The following is a 26,512-nucleotide window of genomic DNA, read 5'->3' on the forward strand; positions in this document are numbered from 1 at the left end:
TGAGGTTGGCATCCCAGGAGCCAGGAATCGTGAGTCTCACCCCCTTGCTATCCTGGCTAAGCACCACCGGCATGCTGCCGGGCAGTAGAGAGGCTGTGCCAAATACCTTGCCGTCCCGAGGGGCCGGGAGGGCAAGCGTTAGTCCAGTTGGAGGCTTGAGCACGTGGATGTACTCGACTAAGTCGTCAGGGGACTTGGTCGCCGACCCCCAGGAGACGTCGGCGATGGTCGTGCCGGGGTTGGTCGGGTAGGAAGTGCTGGGCCGCGTGCCGAAGATGGACTCGCGGATGCCGTAGATCCACGAGCCGAGCTGTTGGAGCGTCGGCATGACGCCCGGCTCCCAGCCGCCGTCGGCATAGGGTCCCGCGGCCCATGCGATGCCGCCGCCTTCGCTATTCGTGGCGGCCTGGAAGGCCGTGAAGCGGAACATACTCCGGGCGGAGTAGCGGAGCGTGCCAGTCGCGCTGTCCGCCCACCAGTTCTCGGTGAAGATGGCGGCCAGGGGCTCGGCATTGCTAGGCCACAGGCTCTCGTTGGCCTGCGAGAACTCAGGCCAGCGCCCGGACTCCTTCATTCCCATGTCGAGGCCGTACAGATCACCATAGTCGTTTTGGATGAGATTGGCGTGCGGGTTAATAGCTTTGATCGTGCTGCGGAGTTGTGGGTAGTCGACTACTTTTCCGCTGTCGCCGAGGTGGCTGCCCTCGTCCATGAATAGGCCATCAATTAGCTGGCCGTAGCGTTGCATCAACTCTCCGTAGATGTCGTTAATGAACGAGTTCCACTTAGTTCGGTTAAAGTCTGCGCCCGGGTTATAGGGTTCGTCGGTCGGGGGAGCGTCGATGCCCCAACCAGTCTTCTCCTGGTCCGCGGCGGTGAATTGCATACCGTCACGCGGATGGGTGTAGAGGTAGATGCGGATGTTATTGTTCGTAACCGCGGTGATCATGTCGCCGATGAGGTCGCGATCGACGCGGTGGTTTGGCAAGTCCCATTCCAGCATCTTCTCGCTCGGCCAGAGGGCCACCATTTGGGCGTGCCAGGCCGTAAAGACGACGTACTGTACCCCTGCGACTGCAAGATCGTTGGCGAACTGGTGCGCATCAAAGCTGTTCGCGAGAGCGTTCGCGTCATTAATAACGACACCGGCGTGGTTCACCGTGAGGCCCGGCACAAAGTGGACGAACAGACCGTACTTTAGGTTGGGAATGTTGGCCATTCCGTCGTCCGAGGGCAGTCGTGCTTGCAGTTCTGCCTCAGAGCACTCCATAAGAAGAGAAATTAACAATACTAACTGAACGACTAGACTCGTCGACCGCATTCTGCCTAGTAAGCTCATGGGTAAAATCGTCTTCTTCTGTGTAACTGTTAACGGGGGAACGCTTCGAGGTAGGATGGGAGAGTCGACACTCCGGATTGGGTCTCATATGGTTGAACCAAATTGTGGTGCGAAGAAGGATCCTCGATTGCATTTGTACTTGAAAACCGTACAAGCAAATGAACCTTCCTTCAGCTAGCGGTCAATCCTGGCCTGATGTCAGGCACAATATGACCTGTTAGGTTGAGGTCTCAGCGTCGATCACCACTTAAACTGGACTTGCTCTAGGTGACGTGGCTCCCTCCGGGAGAAATCTCCCTACGAACGCCCTGTAAAGGGTAATTGATATGCGGTGGCGTGAAAACCAATTTTGACTATCGTGATAGCGATGGCTTCGATAGGATGGCCTAACTGGCAGGACCGTCCCTCCTAGGCAATATACACGCTCTCATTCAGCTAGCCACGATTATCTCAGAACATGGTAGAAAAAGCCGAGGATTGCAGGCGCGGCATTGGACGCTCAACAATTTATACTAATAAAGAGGCGCTAAATTGTTCAGCATCTGACGAGGGATAGCCTAGTATCTCCCCAATATGGCTAGGCCCCTGCATGCTAGTGACTAGGAACAAGGTACGCTGCAAGGGGTGAGCATGTCCACTCTTTAGGGGGAAGTATAGGGAAAAGTGGCATGGTTCAATTGTAGTATCAACCCCGCTTTTCCATGCTATGATCAACAAAAGACCATGCATGGGCTAGCTGAACCTGCGCGCCTTTAGTGCCATCCTCCACAGGGCTCAGCAGTGATAGTCATGGCACTCATTATTTGAATGTTCTCTCCTCTAGACCGCCTGTCATCTGATAACTCACCACTTCCTAGGATCAAACCGCAACCAATTCTACTCCCTTATGAGTATAGGCCCATTAATTACCTGCCTTCTGTCACAGGACCTAGCTTTTTAACAGTCTACTAATCAATGCTCATCACCTTCAAAGCTTCCCTACACTATCAATATGGTTATAAAGGTCAGGATCAATAGCTTCAGTCGTATTAGCTGTATCATACATCTCATCCTCTGTGGACATTGTTATTCAGTCTAGCACCAAATCCTGGTCTTCCACAATGCTCAGTAAGCCGCGAATAACCTGCTAGTATCAAGACCACTGCGCTAACAAGACTGTTACAGTTTGGAGTGCCCTAACATCAATTTTGTTGCTGTTAATGATCCCTTTGTTTAACCAGAGTACGCTGTAAGATCTTGCAGAAACCAATGGGGCCCATTCAGGACGGTTGCTAAGCTCCCTAGAATGGGTTCATTGGGGCCCCTGACTCACAGTAATGTTCCCGGGCTCAGTCCGCTAGGAAGCTCCTGTGAATATAGTGTCTTGCTCCCAGAAGCAGGCACTGTACATTCCCAGGAGCTTTAAACATATTACAAGCAGATGTACAGTAGCAAAATTGAACAACACTACTCAAAAGAGTGCAGTGGTAAAACTGCTTTTAAATACTACCTGTAACTTCTACTCACTTTAACTTCTACCTCACTTATTTGTATTCTCCCCTGCTAGTTATTGACTATTCACTATATCATTAGTGAATTACATTCTGCTCTTAATAATATAATTCTAAAGGTATGAACTATATATTTCTTCACTGCGTAAATTCACCCTGCTCAATCTCATTCTTTCACTAAATTCACAGTCCATCAACATTCCCTTATGTATTTAATCTCTCAGACCCCAACCTGAAGCCTGAATCTACCAACCTCTCAATCTTCCCAAATATCTATTAGTTCCTTCAAAGGAAAAATTTGATTCTCTGCCCCGTCTCTCCAATCCACACTTCTGAATTGATCATGGCTACCCTGTCTACAGACAGACAGGGCAACACCTACTACTCCGCCATCATGAGTTGTCATCAGAGTGATCCCGCAGTCCTAACGGGCAAATACATTTCTCCGATGGCGTTACTTCGACTGCCATCGCCAGGACATGCACGTCCATGAAACAGCTCGAGCAAGTTGCCCACAGCGTTCTGAAGACCCTTCAGGCAAACGATTGGCACGGTAACCAATGGATTCCGTTTATGGCATAACTGCTGTTGGTATGTTTTGTGATTTTCACTCTGAGATACTGAGCTAATCCGTCTAGTCGTCAACAGTTTTGGGACTCACCAAAGAAGCGATTGAGCGTTTAGACAATGACAAGGAATGTCTTGGAGGAGTCGACTTTCGTTTCGAGTGGGAGCTACTGGCCTAATCATAATGATCCCATCGGCTACCCCCGAATCCCTGATCAATGATTTCCCCTTGAAGATTGGCTTTGACCTCCAAAGTATGGGCATCCACTGGACGGACCAACGCTGGATAGGGACCACTACATACAAGCCATGGGACCAAAAATTCCACAAATTGAGATAATCATTTCCGGGCTGGCAGAACCGTGATAAAACGAGTGTGGTATATACAAAAGCGAGCGTATGTAGACATGCTCAAAAACAATGCAATCAAACAAGCTAGTGGCGAATATCAAAGTGGGTATGTACAGACTGGCTGGGACACTAGGGCAATCGTATGCTGCCACAAACATAAAAGATAGTAAGTTTCAAGTCGAGTAGACGGCGACATAAGCGATTTCCATCATGCTGCCGTAACCGTCGAGGGTGGCTGAGTTAGGATAACCAGGCTATAAGGGATAAAGATGTCAGCATTCCCACCTTCTAGACATTCGGAAAGGTGCAAAATTTAAGAAGAATCTCTAAACGTACCCAGGAGCCGCCAACAGCCACGTTGAGGATAAAGTACAGCGGGTCATGACACAGCGTGGCCCAAACGTTCGAGTCGCCAATTTGGGAACCAGTGATCTGGTGGAACAACTGGCCGTCCATGTACCAGCTAATGGTCTCAGACTGCCAGGTAGAAGGGGTGCGGTCCCAGATCATGCGCCATGTATGCCACGACTGATCAGGGATCGCGATGCTTGCCCCAAGGCCATTGGGCTCGTTGCAGATACCGCCCGGATAGACATTGCAGTGGGCGGTGCCGTAACCCGTCAACTGGCCATCGATGGTCTCGAGGATGTCAAGTTCACCGCACCCAGGCCATGCGGTTCCCGAGCGGATCGAGTTGCCCAGGATCCAGAAAGCCGGCCAGATTCCCTGCTTGGCAGAGGTAGGGTTGCTGCCGAACCGGATATCGGCCTCGGCGAGCGTGAGCTTCCCTGCGCTAGGTGTGAAGACGTACTTGCTCTCGAGCCGGCCTGATGTCCATCCCCCGGACACGGAACTGTCTTTCCAAGGCACTAGCTGCAGAGTGTTGCCGCCGCTGAGCTGAACGTTCTTGTTCGAATTGGTGTATGTCTCCAGCTCGCCATTCACCCCCGGGTTCCCTGTTATTATGTTCCAATTGTTAGAGTTGGGAAGTGTTCCCCCCGAGCCGGCGAAGGCATCGCTCCACTGCAGCGTGTACCCTGAGTACGAGGGGGGTGCCCAGGCCGAGACCAAAGAGGCCAGGGCTGGGAGGAAACAAGCACATTGGCAGCGCATTTGTAAGGAAGGGGATGGCGCAAGGCAGAAGCAGGTGTGTATGTACAATATGGGAAGGTGGGAATATTCAGGATACTATGTGCATGAGGAACAATCAACGAAACAGGATCGGCCAAACGAGACTGACAATCGCGGAGGTTGTTTATATAATACCTCAAAAGCCTGGCGGGGACTCCAAAATACATGTGTCCAGGCTGACTGTGGCAGATGATGGTATCATGGGCTTCGTAGATATATTACGACTGCAACACGACGATGCTACCTACGGCAGAGTAGAGCTAATCAACACCGGCCTTCTATCCCATCGTGCTATTGCCTTGGGGCAGCTGTTGACTCCTGAGGCGGCCATTGCATGAGTAGATACGAATTCCGCCCTACCATCATACCTCGATGTATTTCAGGACGAAGCCAAGTCAATCAACCAAGAGGCAGATCATATAGGGTGCCGTTTCTCTTACACCTCAAGACTCATGGCGGCATATCCAAGACCGTTGGGTGGAAACTCCATGTCCACGAGCAGTGCCGCGTGGCCCTGGCATAACGGCAGAAGTAATACTGGAATCCCTGCCACTACGGCATTTAAGAATACCCCGGAAAATCTTAGCGAATCGTGGCCGCCACTCTGCGCCTGACTAGATTAAGGACGTCGGCATGATTGCAGGAGTGAGGAAGGCTGAGGCTAATAAAGCTTATTGCAGCCTATAGAGAAAGTCAGCGCGAAGAAACACAAACACCGACTGGTCGCTGCGCGCGTTAGAGCTGATCAGGGGCTCAGATGCCGAAACACCTGAATGTTCTCGTCAGCAAATGGCCTTGGAAGCGTAGGTGCGAAGTACCGAACCGTGTGACCCTACGATATAAGATAGGTAGCCTGCTGATATTAGGGCAGTGGTCACCCGGTCACTGGCCTTGGAAAAACTAGGACGGCATCTCCTCGATATCTGCCGATAGTACTCTATTGGGTAAATTACTTAGTGGAAACTTTAACGTGCGAGTATGGGGCAGGTGGGGGCCGATGGCTGAGTTATAGCCTAAGCTAACCACATGGGTTTCACCTTAATTAATCCCAACCTATAACTAAGGTAGGTAATATAACTCGGCTACACCATTTGTCTGCCCTTCGAGGAGTCAACTACCAGTAGTATCCAGTCATGTCCAATTCATTAAGATTATGCGTGAGTGGCCAATCAAAACGCATCATTATCACTCGTCTATAAAGTGCCGTGTGCGTTACTAGCGGAGCCACTACTTACTCGAAAGCTCACTGGGAAGGAGGGAAGTTGCATATATCACTAGTCACAGACTTATGGCGGTATCCAGAGCATGGAAGGAAGGTGGACTGCGACATGAAGTAATAAAGAAAAGGGTGGTCAACATAGCAAGGTATTATCATCATAAGACAATCTAAGTAGAAATAAAGTTCGATTCTAATTTCTTAGAGGATGAGCACCCGGTTGATCAAATAATATGGCTTTCTCGTCCTTCTATATAGTAGCTTAATGAACAAGCTTATTTTCCTGAAATGCTTAGACAAATATTGCCGCCTCCTTCACTATGGTGAGGCTATACCCAGACTGCCAAACCATCAAAGACTAACCTAGAAGGCTATTAAGTTGCATACAGGTTTTCCGGGGCAAATTTTCTGTAGATTCATGTATAGTGCATAGGCCGTCAGAAGTGGCGCGCCCTAAAGGGGTGGATGATTACCTGTGACACCCATGTAAGAGGATTTACAGGATGTAGCATTCAATATATTAAAAAATGGAGTAAAGGAGGGTACTACGGCGGGATGCAAAACTGGTGACAACTGTCTATACTTCCAATTTCTCTTCTGAAACCGATCCAAAACGGAGCCAAACTGTAACTGGCAATTCTACAGAATATTATCTTCTGTGTAATTTAATGATGATGTACAGAACTGTAATCTGTAGTAATGACATACAAATGCGTCTGCGACTCTATTCTAGCGATCCATAACTCCCAACTTGGAAGGTTCCATGCAACCAACCAAACCGCCAGCCGAAATGCCTTACAAGTCTGTCAACAGTCACTTTCCTCTTCGTAACCTGCCATCCTGGAATTGAGGTGCTTGCGGCAGGCTATGCAGGAGCTAAGTGGCGCAACACAGATGACTCTGCTCATTATTATTCTTAGCTTGTCAGCATCGGCTTGCTCCAAGATAAATTCCGATTAGAAAGCTGATGTACGATGTTAGGCTCTTAGTGGCATCCTATGCGATTAAAATAATTAAGACCTAGTAACCTGGGCGGGTATGCAAGAAATTCTGTGTAAATCCCTCAAAACCCTAAGTCCTGTATGTGTACTGGAATAGCCTAGTGTCAACACACTTTGCTTGCATACCTATTCATCAATTTTCCAGTGTTAGCTGATTATTAGGACAGGGGTAACGAAGCCACGGCGGCCCTACAGAAAAGACAATGGTGTGGTAGACTTTTACTTATGATGCTGTAACTGAGGCAATCTGAGAATATGTTATATGAGAGACAGGCTGCTGCGCGGTCATAGTCCCTGCTGAATTACTCTAAAACTCCCTAAATGCCTGGCCGGCTGCACAGGGCGTTTCTAGTTTTGTGCTCTATATGGTTAACAGAAACTAGGTTATAGTAATTGAGGAAAATAGGTTACACAATCGATCTACTAGTCACTTGTGAGATACCTGGCCTATAGATAAAGAATGCAGTCTATAATGTTTCCATACTCTGCTCCAATAACCCTACATTCATAGAGTATTGTTATCGACCTATTTGTAATACTGCTGAATCAGGCAATAAAACATGCTTACTATTGTGTACAACAGCAAATACTTGACTCTTGCATGTATTTTTTAGTCCCGCCTAACATATTTTTAATGTTTGTGAGACTTGTATAACATTATCAGACTACTCTAGATCTAACACTCCCTGAAATATAACTAGGCTGCATTCGACGGCTTTACCATATCTTCACGCGGTAAATAATCTTAGAGTTATTTGCGTGAGGTAATTCTATTAAAAAAAAAATGCAATTCAGAGATTTTTTGGGTAAGACTGTTTGAGGAGTTTACGTTATCCTGAAGTGCTCATAAAAAATCTAGGCTTCTCTGTAATAGCATTTGCTATTGGTCTTGAAGCTCATGCAACGTCTAGCTTGCTGATCAGCAGAGCAACGCTTCAGCATAAGACCTATACTATTGAGGCGCCTTATCATCAAGTATATTATTTCTTCTACATAACATTAGTTTCCATGCTGCTGACTATCTGTGTAGTTTGAAGTCATCATTGACAGTGAGTGGGCAAACGGAGACTAAGGTACACTTGACTCTGGAAGATGCGAATTCCAAAGAGGAAGAAAAGACAAACTAGAATCCTACGACTGAGGAGGAGGACCTAGCAGAAGAAGAAAGAAGAAGAAGAAAAAGGGTTGCTGGGGGAGTATATATGAGGGCCTTGAGTGCAAATTCGGGGCCCCTCATCACGTTGACTCCGGCAAGGTCGTTCTTTTTATAAAAGGATATCCGAGAGTCGAGGCTCATTACGAAATGCATACTCTCGGGGGCAGGTATAAGGGTATGGAGGAGTTCGACCTCTAAAGCCGACTCAGCAGATTGAGACTTGAGAAACTTCATATAGTTGAGAACTACTTTAGAACTAGTTGAAGCAAAACATATGTTAGAATGCTGATATCTAGTTATACAGTGGCGCTGCTTTATGCTTGATATAATCAAATTTGAAACCTTATATTCTTCCATATTAGATGTTGTGATAGTAGGCTTAAGACTTACATAGGACTACCTATGTCTGATAAGTGGGCGCACTCCATTTACAAGGCAGCCACTCTTTGAAAGTAGTGCTTACTGAGTCAGAGGTTAGAGATATATGATTGGCCGCATAATCCCCTCACGTCTGTATATTCGAATTTCCAGCATAGATTAATCAATGAGGGGTTGATTCATCATTTAGTGCCTTTCCCTAGCTACTGATAAGGGGCCTTTAGCCGTTCTGGCCGCCTCTGCAAGTGTCGACTTTACCTCAGAGCGACTTCTATTACTCTCTATGTTAATTATCCCAAAGTCAGGAGATCATCAACTGCTGCGCTATGGTCATGATGAGTCTCACTTCGGAGTAAGTCCACCTTTCAGACTTCCCTCTAGATTACGCTTAGCATAACAATTTTCGCAGGACAGTACTCGAGGCACCTAGGCGCTCAAACCCGACTCCAAATGCCGCGGGCACTCTTGCAGTGTATACTCAAAGCACGTACTCTTTTCGCTCTCAAACAGAGAAGAAGGAGATCCGCGTTGTGGATCTTGCGACTGGTCGATCGTATTGTGTCACTGAGAATCCCAACGCCAGATCACCTCAATGGGTATCAAGAAGTAATCAGCTGATATGGCTTGAATGGCTGGAAAGCGGAAACACTGACTTGGTGGTCGGCGACGCACAGTGCAAGACCACTGAGAACTATAAAGCCGGCACAGTCCCCGGCCAAGCCTTTGACCTTAAGGTGACCGGGCAGCTGCCGTTCCGAGAGGACGACGAGAATGAACTTGCGTTTGCGATCAGTGGCAGGGCGAATCCAGATGGTTCTCTAGTCAATCCAAAACAAATCGCGGAATTCACTGGCCACAGCACTGGCCGTTTCTACCCGACCTTCCCTGTGAGAGATGAAAGTTCGTATGTAAGCGGATTAAAGAACTCCATCTGGTATGGATTTCTGCAAAGAGAATCTAGGCCAGGGAGTCGGTATAGTATCTCAGGAATCTCTAATCTCATGATATTTGCGGGACTAGAGGGGTTGGAGTCGCCCATCTCACCTCTGGGAGGGGAAGAGAGCTCACGTGAATTTGAAATTCTCCCCTTTGCCATGGTATTTGTTGCCAGGGACAGAGAAGTCAACAGTGCTACTCATACAGCATGCTCGTGCTATTACCAACCCGTGGAACGCTGGGATAAACAGAACAGAGACCCTATCTATCAAGTATGGCGGTATAAGGGATTAGGAGGGGCAATATCGTCACTTGCAGTGGACAAGTCAGATGAAAATCGACCAATCGCCTTCCTATCTCAGAAAATAGATGGAAACAAGGCAGACAAAAATCGCATCATATACATACCGGCTCCAGGAAGTTATGATGTGTATGAGGTATTCGCATCTGCTGATGGCAACGGACTATGGGATCTTAGCCCGTGCGCCATCTCATTTGGGAACAACCGTACGCTTCTTATCCAGACAGAGCAGAGTGGGCGCGTGATGCTATATCACCTTAAACTTGGCCGTTACTGGGAGGGGTTGCGTCCTGCGGCGTTAAGTCTGGTTGATCCATGGCGTTTTGGATCTATTGCGCATGTAACACCGGTGCGATCAGATTCACCGAGAATTCTGATCACTCACAGCAGCTTAGTCGAGACCCCTACATGGAATATCTTTGACCTAGCCGCTCCGACCGAGTCTCCAAAGGTATTGTCTGCAAGTCGCGCAATAGATCTGGGGCTCTCTAAGGCACAAGTCAATTCGATTTGGTTCGATAGCACAGGGAATCGCAGAATCCATGCCTGGGTGATCAAACCATCCAACTTCGACCCACAGCAACGATACCCACTGGCGTACTTCATCCATAGCGGCCCCCAGGGTGCATGGAACAACCAGTGGAGTGTCCAATGGAATCTGGCATTGTTTGCAGAGCATGGCTTTGTTGTTGTTGCGCCCAACCAGGCAGGAAGCTCTGGGTTTGGGCAAGCTTTCAAAGATTCCAGCCAATGTTCCTGGGGAGGGCTACCTTACACAGACCTTGAGCGAGGCTTTGAATATCTGCAACAAAATGAGAGCCTTCAATACATCGACACTACTCGCGCCGTCGCGGTTGGTGCTGGGTACGGGGGATACATGGTTAACTGGATCCAAGGCCACGAGTTTGGCCGTAAATTCAGGGCCCTGGTGACACATGATGGAATTTTTAGTATGACCTCGCAATTAGCTAGCAATCGGCAGCATTTTATCAACGAAATTGGAGGACCTATTTGGGAAACTCCTGATAAGTGGAGGAAATGGGATCCAGCACAATTTACAGCGAGCTGGCAAACTCCACATTTGGTCATCCACTGTGAGTTGAATTACAAAAGAGTCATCGCTGATGCATTAGCTGCTTTTAATGTTCTCCAGCTCAGAGGCGTGAATAGTGCGCTCTTGGTGTTTCCGGACGAAGGTGATCCAATTATAAATCCGGAAAATAATTTGCTTTGGTATCGCACTGTGATTGAGTGGATGAGAAAGTACACTGCTCAGAAACCTGATGATTATTGAAATTCTTCCTTTAACAAGATTGTTTGCCAAATCTAATTTCTCATGCTGTATACATGGTGGTTATAAACTATACTTCAAGCATTCCATTCCTTGCTTCTTAGAGACATCAAGGAGCAAATGTACTAAGAAGGCTGTAGATACCCTTTGAAATGGCATTGTGACCCATCGTCTTTGGGCGCATGGCCTTTCAAAAATCCCTCGGACCACCATGGTAGTACTGGGGGAGGGCCCGTAAAGGCCCGACGTGCCAAAGTCAGGAAGAGTCCCACTGCGCATGGCGATAGAGTAGTCACAGATGAGGTCAATCCACGGGTCCGAGCCCGTTAGCTGGCACGTCTTCCAGTAGGTCCTCAGGTCTATCACCCCCTCTCCAGTTGAAAGAGGCTGCGTCGTGGGGACGACTGTGCCGTCGTCCAGGGCGTCGGCCCTCATGGGAACCAAAAACCACGAATAGCGATAGCCATTTCCGGGCTGGCAGGACCGATCGCCTTCAAACAGAGAGTGTGAATCGAAATATATGACATCATTGCCTCTGCTTGAGATGGCTTCCCAGCTACTGCTTGCGTAGTATTGCTTGTCCATAACCATGCGCAACTGCGCTGCACGGCCAGGAGTGACAGTCTCCATATCCGTGACAGCACCCGTGCACGCAGGAAAGCGCAGGACCGTATTCTCCAACTGGTCACCAGCGCTCAGGAGCTGAGACAGGTACGCATGTTCGCAACGACGACAGCAGAATCCTTCAACGTTGTTGTCGAACTCATCCTGAATCCAGCCACAATGGTCTCCGATCACAGCCGCAGACGGGGAACCGTCTGCGATCATACAAACTCTGCTATCTACTTAATCAAGCCTCATTTATAACATCTTGAAGCAAAGGCTGCAAGGCATTATCACGCAAGAGCCAATAAAACTCAGACAGCGCAATATCATGTACCATGGGTCACAGTGTGTACATGTAATGTTGATGATTATTAAATAACCTTGGCGGGACCCTATGTATCGTGTTAACAATCATACGATGCTTAGCTGGTTATTCTCCCTAAACTAGTATTTCTCCTCAGCGTAGTTTGAACTAGTAATTATGATAACTCACATACTGCGGTAGCAAGGGAAAGGCTTTGCATTCTCATTATGATATGAGAAAGACTAATGATAGAGGAAACATGTGAGATTGCAGCAAATCGACGTTTGGAGATGTCACATGACCATCACCCTTCTGGGTAAAGTTCGCTTAAGATGCCTGCCTCCAAGCAAAATCCACTCCGGAGTCCGGACGGCCTTGTTTACGGAGTACTCAAAACGGTTAACATGGGCTGGAACTAAGACACATCACCTTAATTCTAAGGTAGTCGCGTCTGGCCCCCAAACCCTGTGCCATTCCACCTAGGTTGAACATCCAGAGGCAAAATAAATCAATATCAATGCACAACTCTCTGGGCTTGTCTTTGCTCTCTCTTGGCTCTCACCGCTGCTCATCTACATGAATTTTGATCATCAGGTGGAAACGCCACTGTGCTTCTCATGAGCTTATATAGACACGGTTTTCTGGAAATTACAATCGCAGAATGTTCTATCTGTGTCATGCCATCCTCCATAGTCCATACTGATTTGATGCTCAAATAGCTACAGAACGATGTAACCCTGTGGCTTATTATGACTAGTCACTAGCGCAGTAGTTCTATCATGGCCTTGTACAAAGTATCCGGGTCAGAACTCAGAAGGCGTGGCCTCGCAGGGAAAAGCTTTTTTTAATGATCTATACATGCGTCGACTCAGGTAGAAGCATAGACAGCCGATCTGAGCCTCTGGGTTCGTATCCACGGGGAGGGGGACAATGCTCAGGGAAGAGGTTTTGGGGAGGCTTAGAAGTTTAGAGGCCACTTAATATATCGATATTGAGGTTTGAGACATTACTATTAAATAACAGGGTCCGTGCCTTGGAGACTCATTCTATCTATTCCGAAAATGGAATGAGGCTCATGTTGCCGTAATACGCCGCTAAGCCAGAATTGACATGGTGGTTGAAGCTCACTCGATCGAAATCCTAAAGCGAGCCTAGAGTGATAGCATATAACTCATTCAAGATCTCCAGAGAATTCAGTTCTCATCGGTTAATTTCAACGCATTTCTCTTGATGATATTTCTAAAGTCAGCAAGATCAAGGTAGCATTGAGGCACAACGGCCCTGACGTGATTGGGTGAGGCTGTACATCTCATGGACCCGTCCGATCCAACTGAATCAGGAAGCTTCAAGATGGGGCGCCGTGGCTTTGAACATTAACTTTTGACCAATCATAATTAACCGCGTCGATCATCGCCCAAGGTACACGAGTAAAAATGCGAGAAACAGACCCGTCACCGTCGTGACTGGTCAGGAACTCAGGTGCTGGCGAAATGATTGCACCAATAGATTGGATTCCAGGTGTGGGGCAGGCCACTTGGCGGATGCGGCGTTGCTTTTCCAACAATTTTTCCTTGGTGCTACGGAGCTTCCAAGTACCCATTACGCAGTAGGCAAAGGGCGGTTACTAAACCGGTCTTGACAATGATAAAAATGCACACTTGTAGTTGGTCCTGCATGACAAGGATGACTATGGCGATGAGCCCTCGCATAAGCGCTAGCTGACCTGTCGGTCGTTCTTATTTGAATTTTCTTTCGGTTGAACCCTGGACGATTCCTGTCCCCTGCACTGTCTTCTCCCTTGATCCTCCTGGATTATGAAGCAGACATTGCCGCTGAAAACAGATTCAATGCCAAAACGACGGCTGTCCAGATGGCCGGCCCGGCGGACAGCAATCACAACCTGCACAGCGCTGATCTGTCTTTGGCTCTTCACCTTCATGTTGTATCGTCGGGGAGATTTCGCGCTGGAGCCTGACGGTGAGTTTGCAACCCTTTCAAAAAGGCAGCCACACTGACTGGCTAGATTTCGAGAACCACCGTTCAGTGACACAGCAACTCGCCGACATCACCAAGTCATACTCATCCAACAGCACGATCGCGCTGGTACTAGCCGCCACACAGTCGGAAGATCTCACCTGGCTGCTGGATTATTGCCGTGAACAGTACGTTGTACTCGCCTTCCACCTCCTTTAAACCAAGCCATATAATAATACTCGAGAAACAAAACAGCGACGCCATCCCTTTCATCTACAGCACCGACAACAAACCCGCTCCGCACCTCCTCGTCCCCCAGACCACCCGCGGCCGCGAAGCAGCGGCCTACCTCTCCTACGTCGTCGACTTCTACGACCAACTCCCACCCTACACCATCTTCATCCACTCCAACCAAGACCAATGGCACAACGACCTATTCGGCCCCAAAACCAGCGTCGCGCTGCACAATCTCCGCCTTGAAGCCGTCGCCGCACAAGGCTACGTCAACCTCCGCTGCGAACACGACCCAGGCTGTCCGACGAACGTACATCCCTGGTCCCCGACGCAGATCGATATCGATAAGAAGGATATCCGCGCGTACTTTCCCCAGGTGTACCAGACGCTGTTTGGCGTCGGCAAGGAGCGCGTCCCCGAGCATATCGGGAATGTCTGCTGCGGGCAGTTTGCGGTCACCAGGGAGCGCATCCTGCAGCGTCCGAAGCGGGACTATGAGCGCATGTTGGCTTGGGCGGCGGAGACGGAACTGACGGATAGCTTTGGGGTGGGGTGGGTGTTTGAGAAGGTCTGGCATGTGGTGTTTGGCATGGAGGATATTTATTGTCCGCGCTTTGAGCAGTGTCGGTGTGATGTGTATGGGTGGTGTGGGCCGTTGGCGAATGGGGAGACACTGCAGGCAGTGAGGGCGCGGACCTAGCTGGGTTTTATGTACATTGCTGGATACGACCGTATAGATGATTTGATATTTCGCATACTCGAAATGGCATATAGCACGTTCGTCATGTTAATGTTAATGTTGGAAGAAATGACTGGCATCACGTATTAAAGCATTTGTGCCCTGGCAATAAAATCTGTACATTTGCTTATTGTCTACTTGGCATACAACTATGGAGATGTCATAATCAATCCGCGCTTGATAGGCAGCTGCTGATTCCTTACTCCGCCTCCGTCCAGCCTCATCCGGTATGCCTCAGAGTGGGATATCAGATCTCGGGAATTTCAGAAGCATCATGAACAACAATAATCTACCATTGACCAAGAAGTAGATAACCGTCCTGAAGAACAACAAACCAATGCAGGCCCTGAGACCGGCTGTGGCTGAGCCCATGCTCTTGAGAACTAAAGACAACTAGTTCTTCTCAGGGTCCGCTTCTCCCATGTCCTACAGTGTAGACGATGCGGGACATATTCGCTGAGCATTATGCTGATGCCTGATCCTTGAGTTCCTTTCCATCAAGCAATCTTCGACCAAGACAATCTGCAATGATCTTGTGTTTCACTCTCGCCAGGTACTTCTGTGACTTCACAACAAACGAATCTCTCACACCCTATCGGAGCACCTCGCAAGACACTGCCAGTGTCCGTTGTGATGCCAAGTCTGGCGTGTGTAATCCAATCAATAACACACGGCAGTAGACAGATAGACAGTACTAGATATAGTGCTGAAGCAGTGCTCACAGTATTCAATAAATGGGCTAGCCAACAGAAGGGATTTACGAGGACTGCTGCTCATGGATCCGAGGTATGTCGTCTTCGCGAGCAGTTACTAGAGCAATGCGTATCCTTGATCTGTCTGGCGCTATTAATAGCCAGAAATTAGAGAGACAGCTGTGCCGAGAATGTTGATGGAGATGGGATCACGTTAACAGGCAACAGGATTGTCAACTCTCGTTATACGGTTTTATCAAACTTGAGTGCTGATGCTCATATTCCCGCATGGATTATCGAGAGTCACGATAATGACAGTAATGTCTTCTTGTAGTGTAGGAGGATCGGTCTTGATAACTTCTCGAAACAGTAGCTCTGGGCAGTCATTCGCTACTGCAGCATAACTAGTTTTATGCTTAACTGCATTGCTTACTAATCGACATAGCACATCGGCATCTTCCCCTCCAGTCAACAGACCCATCTTTGTTCAACCACTTTCTATCAGCATCATGGACTACTCCCGCATTATCCTCGCTCTCGCTGTCTACATCGGTGAGCACTCCCACGACCTTGCCCCTCGCAACCCTTCTCACTAATCCGATAGCAATCCGCCTTATCTACAACCGCTTCTTCTCCAGCCCCGCCGCAACCATGCACGGCAAAGTAATTGCTGTGGATAAGTAATAATCTCCATAACCCCGATCAAGAAGCAGAATCACTAAGAATACCCAAAGTCCGGTCATCTACAAGGCCCTTACCTCTTCCGGCCCCGTCGTCGTCGATTTCTTCGCCACCTGGTGTGGTCCGTGTAAAGCGATTGCACCTGTTGTTGGCAAGCTAAGCGAGACGTACCCCAATGTGCGATTCATCCAGGTCGATGTCGACAAGGTGCGCTCTGTGGCGCAGGAGATGAATATCCGGGCGATGCCGACGTTTGTGCTGTATAAGGATGGGCAGCCTCTGGAGAAGAGGGTTGTTGGTGGGAATGTGAGGGAGTTGGAAGAGATGATCAAGAGTATTTCTGCTTAGTTGGGGTGCTCTTGTCATAACATCACATACGGATGCATAATGCTTCTATTGAGCGATAAGCGACGATACAATGCAAGGGATATCATTCTCTAGGAATGAGATTAAGCGTTCAATGACGGCTGACAGGGTGCCTATATGTCATCGTTCAGTTTCCGGGTGTTGATTCCACGCGATCCCGCTTGAATCAGGCATTCAAATAATACATCTCGTAGAAAGACGACCAATCCACCAAACTGCGGACGGACGTGGTCTTGCAGACTCCATTAGCTAGTCATGGCTTTCTCCCCACGTGTCCAGTCCCCGCAGCTCACTCCACTGTTTTTCCAGCTCGCGTATCATCCATTTCGTCCGCCAGCCCACTGTCTTTTCCACATGGGCCAAGAAGCGCAATGACCCGCGTTGTTCTAGAGGATGTCGCAGGCAGTACCCATCTACCACGGTCAGCTTGGTCGAGAAAGCTCAAGAAAGAAACTTACAGCGGTGTAATAAATGGCACGCCATAAAGTATGCATTCTCGACCGTCTCATTTGACATGGATAAGCCGATGACCATGTTAAGATGCGATGCGATTGTATTCTAACCCGTCAGTAGCGGTCTTTCCCAATATCTGTACGACCTTACCTCTACTACACGTTGCGAACGGGCCAGCTCGTAGTCGCTCGCGGCTTGCCAGTGTCGGTTTGACAGTGTGAGAAATATACAGGAGGTGTGATAGTACTGCATTCCGACCACTGCGACTGTCAGCGCATTTCGGTTCATCGGGTACGGTACATACCTGCTGGCGGAGACATCATCCAGATCTCAGGGAACGGTCGATTCTCTGCAATGTTCGCCGGCTTGTACTTCAACGGTTGCCAACTGATTGGCTTTGCTCGATGCCATTGCTCAACGCTGTCAGAGAGTTGGCGCCACGTCTCCTCGTCCATGCCACGGGTATGCGATCCTCCACACTGCAGAATCCGAGCACAGAGGTAGATGATAATATTGGCATACGCAGCATCGTCGCGCCGGTGAAACACAGCCGAGCGCTCATAGTTCTCCAGGTCCAGTTGCATAGGTTGATGCTGGACGACAGATGCATATATCGCCTGCCGCAGGAACTGCCAGCTCACTGCTTCGGCTAGGCCCCCGGATGACGCCGATCTGGACATGGTGTTGAGGAGGCGGTTTGAGCCGAACAAATGGTACTTCTCGTCGTTGTTGCTCTCGAGTTCCTCGTAGATACGGAGAATCACGACCGTGATAAGGAGGTTGTCGTCGTACGTATCCTCCGGCTGCGCCAGCGCAGCGATCAAGAGCTCCAGACACTGGCCGTGGTATTCGGTGGCTTCCCAGTCGCTGGCGTTTGACAAGATGGCGTCGTGTCTGGCTGCGAGAGCTAGAACGGCCTTAAGGACCATAGGCACTTCCAATGCCCGGCGTGGTACCTCGGTTGAAAAATGAGAGCGCGAGTCGCATATGTCGGTCTGTCAGAGTCAGAATGTACTATCAATATACTATCTATGTGGGGGCCTCCTATACCCAAGGGGCTATCTTTGAGATGAATGAACGTAACAAGTATGCCTCCCGGGAGGACAACTTCGGCGAAGTGATCGCCCGCGGGCTTATCGGACTCCATTGGGATGTCACATCTGTCCACGCTGTTGATGGCAAAGGAGACACGATGCTATTCAGTGCATTTGGCGAGATGGCAGTAGATGAGGGAAGTATCAGTTGGGTTTCGTCCGGTATCGATGGGGTCGGTGCTGGGAGGTCTAGCGGGTGGTTTTCAATCACTGATTCGTAAGGCTTTGTTGGCCCTGGAATGAGTAGAGATGATATATCCGGAAATACAGCACTAGGTGTTGCCGGAATCTGTTGTGAAGGCGGTGCTTCATCGTGAGAGTCTTGCGGCGCATCTGTCTCTTCCCCTTCTGCTGAATCATCTGCCGATTCAAGAACGAATGTCACTGATATCATTAGCACCCTCAAGTGTTAAATAAGGAAGTGAAGGAAATACATGACGTAGGTGTCTTCACCCAAGTCTGATGCGGATCCCACACGAGGTCGAATTTAGACGCTGTGCCATGGCTCTTCTGATAGACGTGATGAACAGTCCGAAACCGAAACGGCGGATCGAGCCGACACACCCGTCCCAAGCGCGAACAGGGATTACAAGACGATGCTCCTTTCCGAATTGTGCACCGAATATGACGATGGCGACAGCGCTCGCAGCCCCTTCCGATTCTCATGGTCGATTACGGGGTGAATGACGTTGAGCGCTGAGCTCTGCGGGGACAAAGCCAGGGGCGGACGGCAACATGGACAAGGCGTGGTTGTCAGTCTTCAGGTCAAATTTAAAGATATGCCGTCTGATAACGCTTTCAACGGCATCCGCGAAAAGAATAGATCAAGCCAGCTAGCTGCTGGAATCACGGGGCCTCTGTGGAGTCGCAGGCTTCCCCGCATCTTAGTAGAACACCCTGCCAATGATTGGTTCGCCCGCATTTCCCCAGAAATCCACTACCAAATTGTCTCGACCGTTGCAGCAATGGATTACACGTTCTGCTATTGGATTGTCGTAGTAGTCGATTTCATCTTGGGAGTTGTCAGATATCGTCATTATAATCCTATAATTATTGGCACAGGGAGAGTGAAGCGGCTGTCCATACCGATATATATACTACTGCCGCATCAAATGTTTAGAATTGCTCACTTAACTGGAAAATTTACAATTACTTGAAGGTAGAGCAATTCGCAGCTATAGCTGTAAAGGGCTCAGATACGATCTCAAGTTGACACCTTTGAGCGCCATTCCAAAGAGAGTAGTCGATCCTGGATAGAGATTCGTTGATACACGTCATAATCATTCATTCAATCCCGGCTGTACTACCCTATGTAAGAATCTATAAATATGTTCATCATATGACAGCGTAGAAGATTGTTGGTATCGTCGTTTCAAGAAGGTCAAGTGCCACATGCGCATGCCGATTATTTACACACTGATAGTCTTGAAGACACTGTTGCAAGGAGTCAGCATTATGTCATACAACAAAGAACGATTTCAACCAAGGACTTACCCGAATCCAGAGCTGCCTGTCGCCATGATGGTACCAGGCATCTGAGCCTGCCAATGAACCTCCTTGACAGACTCCATGTAATGAACGAACAACAGCTGGGGAGGCACTTCGGCCAGGCCAGCCTCGCGGCTCTCTTCCTCATCAAGCTCCACGGCCAGATCCCAGAGGGTGACGGTATTATCGGCAGAACCGACAGCAACAACACTGTCATCAGTGGGGTGCCACTCGATACTGGTGACGGGCTCACGATGGAAGTCGAAAGCTGCGACTGGCGATGCTGTGATCTGTGACGACGGGGCGGACGCATTCGGCTTCCAGTGTCTCAGATCCCAGACCGCCCATTGTCCATCATCAGCACCCGTGGCAAGGAGATGGAACGTCTGCTTCGACCAGCTCATGACATTGACGTCTGTGTTGGAGACCTTGACGTCGACGGCAGGCTTGCGTGACTTTGACCGGACGTCCCAGACTTTCACGCTTCCGTCGCTGCTGGCGGAAGCAAACACATTGCGCTCATTTGGTGACCATTGTAGCTCTTCCACAGAAGATGTGTGGCCGGTGAATGGTCGGGTGTCTGTGACCCAACCTCCTCCTTCAGTGCGTGTAGTGACGTAGATCAATCCGTCATTGTCACCAGTCAGCAACTTTCCAAGGGGCTGGAGTGGGGACCAGTCCAGAGCGTAACCCTCGGATTTGTGCATGCGCAGGGTCGAGAGGGGCTTGGCGGCCGAAGGAGGCAATACTGTGCCAGGGACGTCGAAGCTGGTCAGATAAGGAGTCACATCGTGAATGACGACCTGGGAGTTTTCAAGCATCGTCGCTGTGATCGTCTGTGGTGGCTTGGAGTAGTCGGCAGACTGGGAAGGGGTTTGGTGTGCGCGGATTCTGTTCGTTGTTGATCCGAGAGGAATGCTCTTCGACTCGAGAATCGGGTCATCCGAATCATCATCTGAATCCGAATCGCTCTCCGAATCTGTCTCGTTCTCTTTCTCCATCTTGCTGAGACCGCTCATCTTGATCACCAGCAGCTCGTTCTCCTTTGCTCTTCCTCCCTCCGCCTGTGTACCAGAAACTGCGTAGACTGTCGCAGGGTATGTCTTTCGGTTGTCGCCAAGGGAATCGCGCACAATGTCAAACGAGAGGCAAGGCCATGGTGTGCTGAGAGTGTGTAACATGTCGTACGTAGACGGATCCGGAGATAGTACCTCTCCAGGAGCTAGTTTTGTTCTTCCAGGGATAAATGTCTGTTTGTCAACCTCCATAGCGTCTGTTGCGATCGCATTTCAGTCAGTAACAATTCTAGCGACAGAAAACCGGTTGACAAACCTTTTTCCTCTTCTTCGCGCTCGGCATCGGGTCTCCCATCGACGCCTGCTTCCAAAATCTCGTCCTCACTCTCGAATTCGTCCTCGAACTCATCTTCAAACTCCCCCGCCTCATCCGGAATGTCATTGGCGACCGGCCGCTCTCCGGCCTTGAGGGCAGCGGAGTGCTCCTCAGACGCGTCGGCAGCTCTTTTGGACATTTTGTCGTGGTTGTGATGTGAATATCTCGGTAGATGTGTCCACGAGCCAGTCGTGCGACAGGATGAAAAAGACGCCTGTTGCTCGATGGGAATCGGTGATTAGGGTTCAGGAACTTTTTTTTCTCGTCCAGAGATTGAGGTGGGATACGCGCTAAGCCTATCGCGGGTTAGCGTAGATCGGGCCGCTTCGTCTGGATGCGGCTGTGTTGACTACTTTGACTTGATGCCGATGGCCATAAGGGTCTCGCAGAACCTCCTGCCCCTCGATCAAGTCCTGCTGTTCTTGTCGCCTGCTAATTTGTGATCTGATCGCTGTTCATCATTTCTCAGTCGTCTATTCCCTTACTTACTGGTCTGCTGGTTCAGCTACCGCCCACGTCATTTCTTCCAGCAAAGGCATAACAAAAACAAACAGAAGCTCCATCGAGTATCTTCCTCCTCCTTCGTTCAAGTCATTCTTATCAAACCTGAAATTCAAATTGCCGAAGTATTCGATCTTTAATTACCGAACCGCATCTCATGCGGCTTTGAGAAAGCCTGCCTTCTACCGGCATTTCCGCAACTAGGTCAGTTTCAGCTCCCCTCGTGCTCCCCGCTCTGCCAGGCGATCGGAGAATTAACGGAAGACGTATCATCTCAGGTCGTCGAGTCATTCCTAACCAGCTTACAATTTGCGACATGGATGTACCGCAGCCTGTGCCTGATGTCCCGGATGTCGCAGAAACCGGTCACCAACAGAACCTTGAGATGTCTGGCCCCAGGTTGGCGGCTACAGAGGAGGGAATGGGACCTCCGGAGTTTCACAATGGATACAGCAGTGACTCCCGCGCTCATTACACCTCACACACTGGCGGTTTCGATTCCCCATCCGCTCATGAATCTCGAAACCAAGAGAATGATCAATCTCAATTCACCGCGTCTCCGACATTAACCCAACAACCACGACCGCCGTCATCATCGAGGCCGGGTTCCGGATTGTCTAGCGGCCCTGAACAGCGACAAGGAATTTCGCAAACCTCTCAAGATGTCAGTCAGAAACAACCATCCCAGCCGACGAAGAACAGTGTGGTGATCAAGGTTGGAATGGTCGGGGATGCTCAAATTGGCAAGACAAGTTTGATGGTCAAGTACGTGGAGGGCAGCTGGGACGAAGATTATATCCAGACCTTGGGTAGGTACTCTTCTGGAACTCGTGCTGGACATATTCTGACGTTAACGACAGGGGTAAATTTCATGGAAAAAACAATCTCCATCAGAAATACGGAGATCACGTTCTCGATCTGGGATCTGGGTGGTCAACGTGAATTCGTCAATATGCTTCCGCTTGTGTGCAACGATGCCGTCGCTATTCTATTCATGTTTGATCTCACCCGAAAGAGCACATTGAATTCAATCAAGGAATGGTACCGCCAGGGCCGTGGATTCAACAAGACAGCTATTCCTTTCCTGGTCGGCACCAAATATGACCACTTCGTCAACTTTCCTCGAGAAGACCAAGAAGAGATTTCCATTCAGGTAGGCACGGCTGACCAAGAATGATCTTATGGGATGTGCTGATTACTTCTCAGGCCAAGAGATTCGCCAAGGCTATGAAAGCGAGCCTGATCTTCAGCAGCACCAGTCACAGCATCAACGTGCAAAAGGTATGATCTCGTGGACGTGAGCTCGAGCCGTACTAACCAACGGTGTAGATCTTTAAGATTGTCCTTGCCAAAGCCTTTGATCTGAAATGCACCATTCCCGAGATCGAAAACATTGGCGAGCCTCTATTACTCTATAAGAATGTTTGAAACATAACGATGGCAACACAGAAGTGGTACGATTGTCATGTATATTGGGATGAAGTGACGTTGACGATGACCTGAGATACCTTTGCTCGTCATTCTTGGGTTGTAGAATGGGTGACCCAGAGGGATCCGTGACTCTGGAAGTGTCGAGCCGAATCTGCCAGCCGATTCTGCCTGCCGATTTGTCCTACTTTCTCTGCATATTCTGCACTTTCTCTTTTGTTTTCCCTTGTTTCCTCTCCCTTGTTCACAGCATTGGGTTGCGTATTGTCCTATGGGTTTCAATCCTTGCCTTCATCTCGTGTCTAAACTTCCTTTCTTTTCTTGTGCTCGAATATGGCGCTTGTGTCTTCCTTGATTGTTAAGCTGAAACGCAGGCCTGTTCTGGGGTACAATCATCGGAGCCGGCTTTTCTCTTTCTTCTCGATAATCTTTTTAGTCGATGGTTCTTCTGTGATTAAATAGGTTAATTACATAAATTCTGGCAAGCCTCGGTCGCGTCTAATTCGTCCTTTTGTGGATATAAATACCTCAGGCACCAGTTCTCAGGCCTTTTTGGGGTCAGGAACTGGAGGTGGGGGAAAACACATGTGATTCGCCCGTAGGCGCCAGGAACCAGTTTCGCTGGTTCTTCGCTCAGACGCAGTCAAAGAAATAACATCTGGTCGCCTCGAGGAATCAATTGCCTACCTCAGGGTCTAGGTAATCAGCCTTGCGAATCTTAGAAAGCAGTCACAGGCTCTCAGCCTTGTTTCAAGAGCGCGGGGCCGCAGTATGGGCGGCCTATAAATTAGTGGCCTTACATCCGCTTCTTCAACACATTATTCCTTCTTTTTCTTCCCTTTTGCCTAGGCGTCTTTTGGATGTCGTGTTTGGATGCGTTCTTGAGGGCGCGTTAGCTTACTAGAATTCGTTGTCTTATTTTCACTCTTGGATATATGCATTAATCGCATCTTATAAAACTGAGGACATGGCGGAAGAACCCCCAGTCCTGACGATTCAGGAGAGGATCAAGGCGCTCAAACTAGCTCAAGCTCAAGAATCACGGCCATCTTCGTTTCGAGCCCAAACAATCAACAACCCTCCGGTCAACGGTCACGGTTCTGTCATTGAGCGCTCGGTGATCGGCAATGAGCCAGCAGCACCCCCTACACTGGCCTCACGACCGTTGATCACCCAGAAACCCAAGGCGCCCCCGCCGCTGCCAACACGGAAAGCTTCTAATCAGCAACTTGCGCCTGCGCTGCCACCCCGCAGACCTTCGGTGAATTCTATTGAATCAGCTGCGTCTGATACGTCCCGGTCTACCATATCGACAAGTTCGGGGAGACCTGTACCACGGCGATCAGCTTCCTCAAGTGAATCTGGCAACGTTCGTACGGTGCGCGCACCTCGATATGATGAGGCAGACTTGCCTGTTCTTCCTCCGAGAAGAGAGAAAGTGAAAAGTACCGAAGCGCCTCCAAGGCCGAAACCGACAACGACACAGAGCAAGGGTAGTCTACCGCCACCATTGCCATCAATAAGAGAACCGCCGTCTCTTCCCTCTGCTCGACCTGCCTTGCCTATCCGTCGAGCATCAAGCAACATCAATCTGAAGAATGGTGACGCAGCACCTCGGCCGCCCCCGCGGCTCCCGTCCCGAGACAGTCAGGGCCAGTCGCCAAGCGCAGAATGCGAAACCAGGCCGGCGAGAAAGCTGCCTCCGCCTCCTCCTTCGGGCTCTGCTCTGGGCAAATTGCAACAGTCGGGTTTCGGAGGACTGAACAAGACTGCGCCCTCCACAGTCAATGATGCACCGCCTCCGGTCCCTATTGCCTCAAGACCAGAGAAGCCAGACCTTTCCAAACTACTAGCAACCAAACCGCGTGTTCAGCCAAACACTACGACCGCGAATTCGACGGCGATGTGCTTGAAATGCCGAGACTTTTCCGGTCCCGACTCGCACGCCGCCAGGTTTCCGCGAGAGACTCTTCCAACACATGATCTTGCCTGGCTGGCCCGCGAGCTTACAGCACCATTCTCTTCACCGACAGACAAGGCCAGAGCTTTGTTCACATGGTGTCATCATAATATTTGCTATGATGTGGATGCATTTTTCAACAATAATGTGAAGCCATCGACACCGGCCAGTACCCTTTCTTCTGGTGTGGCCGTCTGCGAGGGCTACGCCGGGCTCTTTGCAGCCCTCGCAACCCATGCTGGACTGGAAGCAATCGTGATCGGTGGCCACGGCAAGGGCTACGGTTATCACCCTCTGGGACCCGGGGAGAGTGTTCCTCCTTACCGCGCAGGCCATGCATGGAATGCAGTCCGGATCGACAATGGGCAATGGAAGTTGATAGATGTGTGCTGGGGCGCTGGAGTAGTCCAAGGACCAGGACAACCATATCAAAAACTCTTCAACCCAGCCTTGTTCACCATGACGAATGAAGAATTCAGCTTAAAGCATTTCCCAGAAAAGCCATACCACTTCGACGGTGGTCGGCAAATGAGCTGGGAGGAGTATATCACCATGGATCCGGACGTCCCATTTGGCATTGAGCAGCCAAAGACTTACGACCTCAAAAGCCATTTCATTAACGAACGCAGCTTCCTACCGGCTGCCAAGCAGATCTCGGTTTACCAGCCGGGGCCGCTTCGCTTTCAGTTCGGTCTCATCTGTGAGCATTTCACGCTGGAGCGGCACGGAAAGGTCCAGCCTAGCTTGTTTCTGCTGTGGACCCACGGTCTTGATGGACGGAAAGACGAACTTATCCCTTTTACCTATGTTCGGGGCAGTGGGCCTGAGTTCTGGTACATCGATCTCCAGGATCCCAGGACACTGGGTGCGCCTGGGCAGAAGCTCCAAATAGCGGCCCTGACTGAGTTTGGCGATCGGAAAGACTGCAGGGGGATCTCTGCGGACGAATATAAGGCGAATGCTGGTCGGATTCGTATGGCGTTTTCGTTCGTTGCCGAATGGGCTCTGGTCTGACGACGGGAATAAACGTCTCGTTATTGTTTCTACTTAATACCCGAACTTGTCTATAATAGCTTTCTTTATCCTCTGTGCATCGATAGTGGATAATCAATCATGATGATCAAGGTGAATCATGCTGTCGCAGCCGAATCTCTGCTTTGGAAACTTACTCTGATCTCTCTGAAAGAGCTTTCTCTCTCTTCCATTTTTGAACCACTATCCTTTAATAGACAGGGTAGTAAGTCGACAGATACTATTTCCCCATACAACATACTCTGATAAAGTCTAAGGCCCTCGCCCCACTTTCCCCGCTTTATACAGATGACACAAGAGATTTTGGTTGGCGGCCGGGAGTTAAGGCTGTGGATCGTGGACAGGTGAAGGTTGACGCCGTTGGCCTGGAGCGGGATCGTCGTGTAAGTGAGAGACATGACATGCCAATGA

General features: G+C 49.5%; 9 protein-coding genes across 9 annotated transcripts; 5 read left to right on the forward strand and 4 right to left on the reverse strand.

Annotated features, from left to right (window-relative positions):
* Nucleotides 1-3,920: 3,920 nt before the first annotated feature.
* Nucleotides 3,921-4,860, reverse strand: Asppvi_010950 (glycoside hydrolase family 16 protein; the record flags this gene model as incomplete). Its single annotated transcript, XM_043306786.1, has 2 exons — nt 3,921-4,001; nt 4,084-4,860. The coding sequence occupies 2 exons, from the start codon at nt 4,858-4,860 to the stop codon at nt 3,921-3,923; spliced, it is 858 nt and encodes a 285-aa protein (XP_043162721.1).
* A 4,104-nt stretch (nt 4,861-8,964) lies between these two features.
* Asppvi_010951 (alpha/beta hydrolase family protein) lies at nt 8,965-11,160 on the forward strand (the record flags this gene model as incomplete). Its single annotated transcript, XM_043306787.1, has 2 exons — nt 8,965-8,981; nt 9,039-11,160. 2 exons carry the CDS (start codon nt 8,965-8,967, stop codon nt 11,158-11,160), a joined length of 2,139 nt encoding a protein of 712 aa, XP_043162722.1.
* Nucleotides 11,161-11,220: 60 nt separating this feature from the next.
* Asppvi_010952 (uncharacterized protein) lies at nt 11,221-11,985 on the reverse strand (the record flags this gene model as incomplete). Its single annotated transcript, XM_043306788.1, has 1 exon — nt 11,221-11,985. The coding sequence occupies one exon, from the start codon at nt 11,983-11,985 to the stop codon at nt 11,221-11,223; it is 765 nt and encodes a 254-aa protein (XP_043162723.1).
* Nucleotides 11,986-13,914: 1,929 nt separating this feature from the next.
* Asppvi_010953 (DUF3431 domain-containing protein) lies at nt 13,915-14,975 on the forward strand (the record flags this gene model as incomplete). Its single annotated transcript, XM_043306789.1, has 3 exons — nt 13,915-14,044; nt 14,091-14,229; nt 14,297-14,975. The coding sequence occupies 3 exons, from the start codon at nt 13,915-13,917 to the stop codon at nt 14,973-14,975; spliced, it is 948 nt and encodes a 315-aa protein (XP_043162724.1).
* A 1,240-nt stretch (nt 14,976-16,215) lies between these two features.
* On the forward strand, nt 16,216-16,735 carry Asppvi_010954 (thioredoxin family protein; the record flags this gene model as incomplete). Its single annotated transcript, XM_043306790.1, has 3 exons — nt 16,216-16,258; nt 16,311-16,386; nt 16,441-16,735. The coding sequence occupies 3 exons, from the start codon at nt 16,216-16,218 to the stop codon at nt 16,733-16,735; spliced, it is 414 nt and encodes a 137-aa protein (XP_043162725.1).
* A 267-nt stretch (nt 16,736-17,002) lies between these two features.
* Nucleotides 17,003-18,966, reverse strand: Asppvi_010955 (uncharacterized protein; the record flags this gene model as incomplete). The annotated part of the gene is made up of 6 exons (XM_043306791.1): nt 17,003-17,166; nt 17,212-17,311; nt 17,357-17,466; nt 17,511-18,201; nt 18,257-18,684; nt 18,735-18,966. The coding sequence occupies 6 exons, from the start codon at nt 18,964-18,966 to the stop codon at nt 17,003-17,005; spliced, it is 1,725 nt and encodes a 574-aa protein (XP_043162726.1).
* Nucleotides 18,967-19,709: 743 nt separating this feature from the next.
* Asppvi_010956 (ribosome biosynthesis protein RRB1) lies at nt 19,710-21,319 on the reverse strand (the record flags this gene model as incomplete). Its single annotated transcript, XM_043306792.1, has 3 exons — nt 19,710-19,734; nt 19,795-21,061; nt 21,121-21,319. 3 exons carry the CDS (start codon nt 21,317-21,319, stop codon nt 19,710-19,712), a joined length of 1,491 nt encoding a protein of 496 aa, XP_043162727.1.
* Nucleotides 21,320-21,997: 678 nt separating this feature from the next.
* Asppvi_010957 (Spg1/Tem1 GTP-binding protein) lies at nt 21,998-23,109 on the forward strand (the record flags this gene model as incomplete). Its single annotated transcript, XM_043306793.1, has 4 exons — nt 21,998-22,490; nt 22,542-22,834; nt 22,888-22,962; nt 23,011-23,109. 4 exons carry the CDS (start codon nt 21,998-22,000, stop codon nt 23,107-23,109), a joined length of 960 nt encoding a protein of 319 aa, XP_043162728.1.
* A 967-nt stretch (nt 23,110-24,076) lies between these two features.
* On the forward strand, nt 24,077-26,083 carry Asppvi_010958 (uncharacterized protein; the record flags this gene model as incomplete). The annotated part of the gene is made up of 1 exon (XM_043306794.1): nt 24,077-26,083. One exon carries the CDS (start codon nt 24,077-24,079, stop codon nt 26,081-26,083), a length of 2,007 nt encoding a protein of 668 aa, XP_043162729.1.
* Nucleotides 26,084-26,512: the final 429 nt, after the last annotated feature.

The sequence above is a fragment of the Aspergillus pseudoviridinutans genome (assembly GCF_018340605.1).
Source record: "Aspergillus pseudoviridinutans IFM 55266 DNA, scaffold_9, whole genome shotgun sequence".
NCBI classification, from domain to species: Eukaryota; Fungi; Ascomycota; class Eurotiomycetes; order Eurotiales; family Aspergillaceae; genus Aspergillus; species Aspergillus pseudoviridinutans.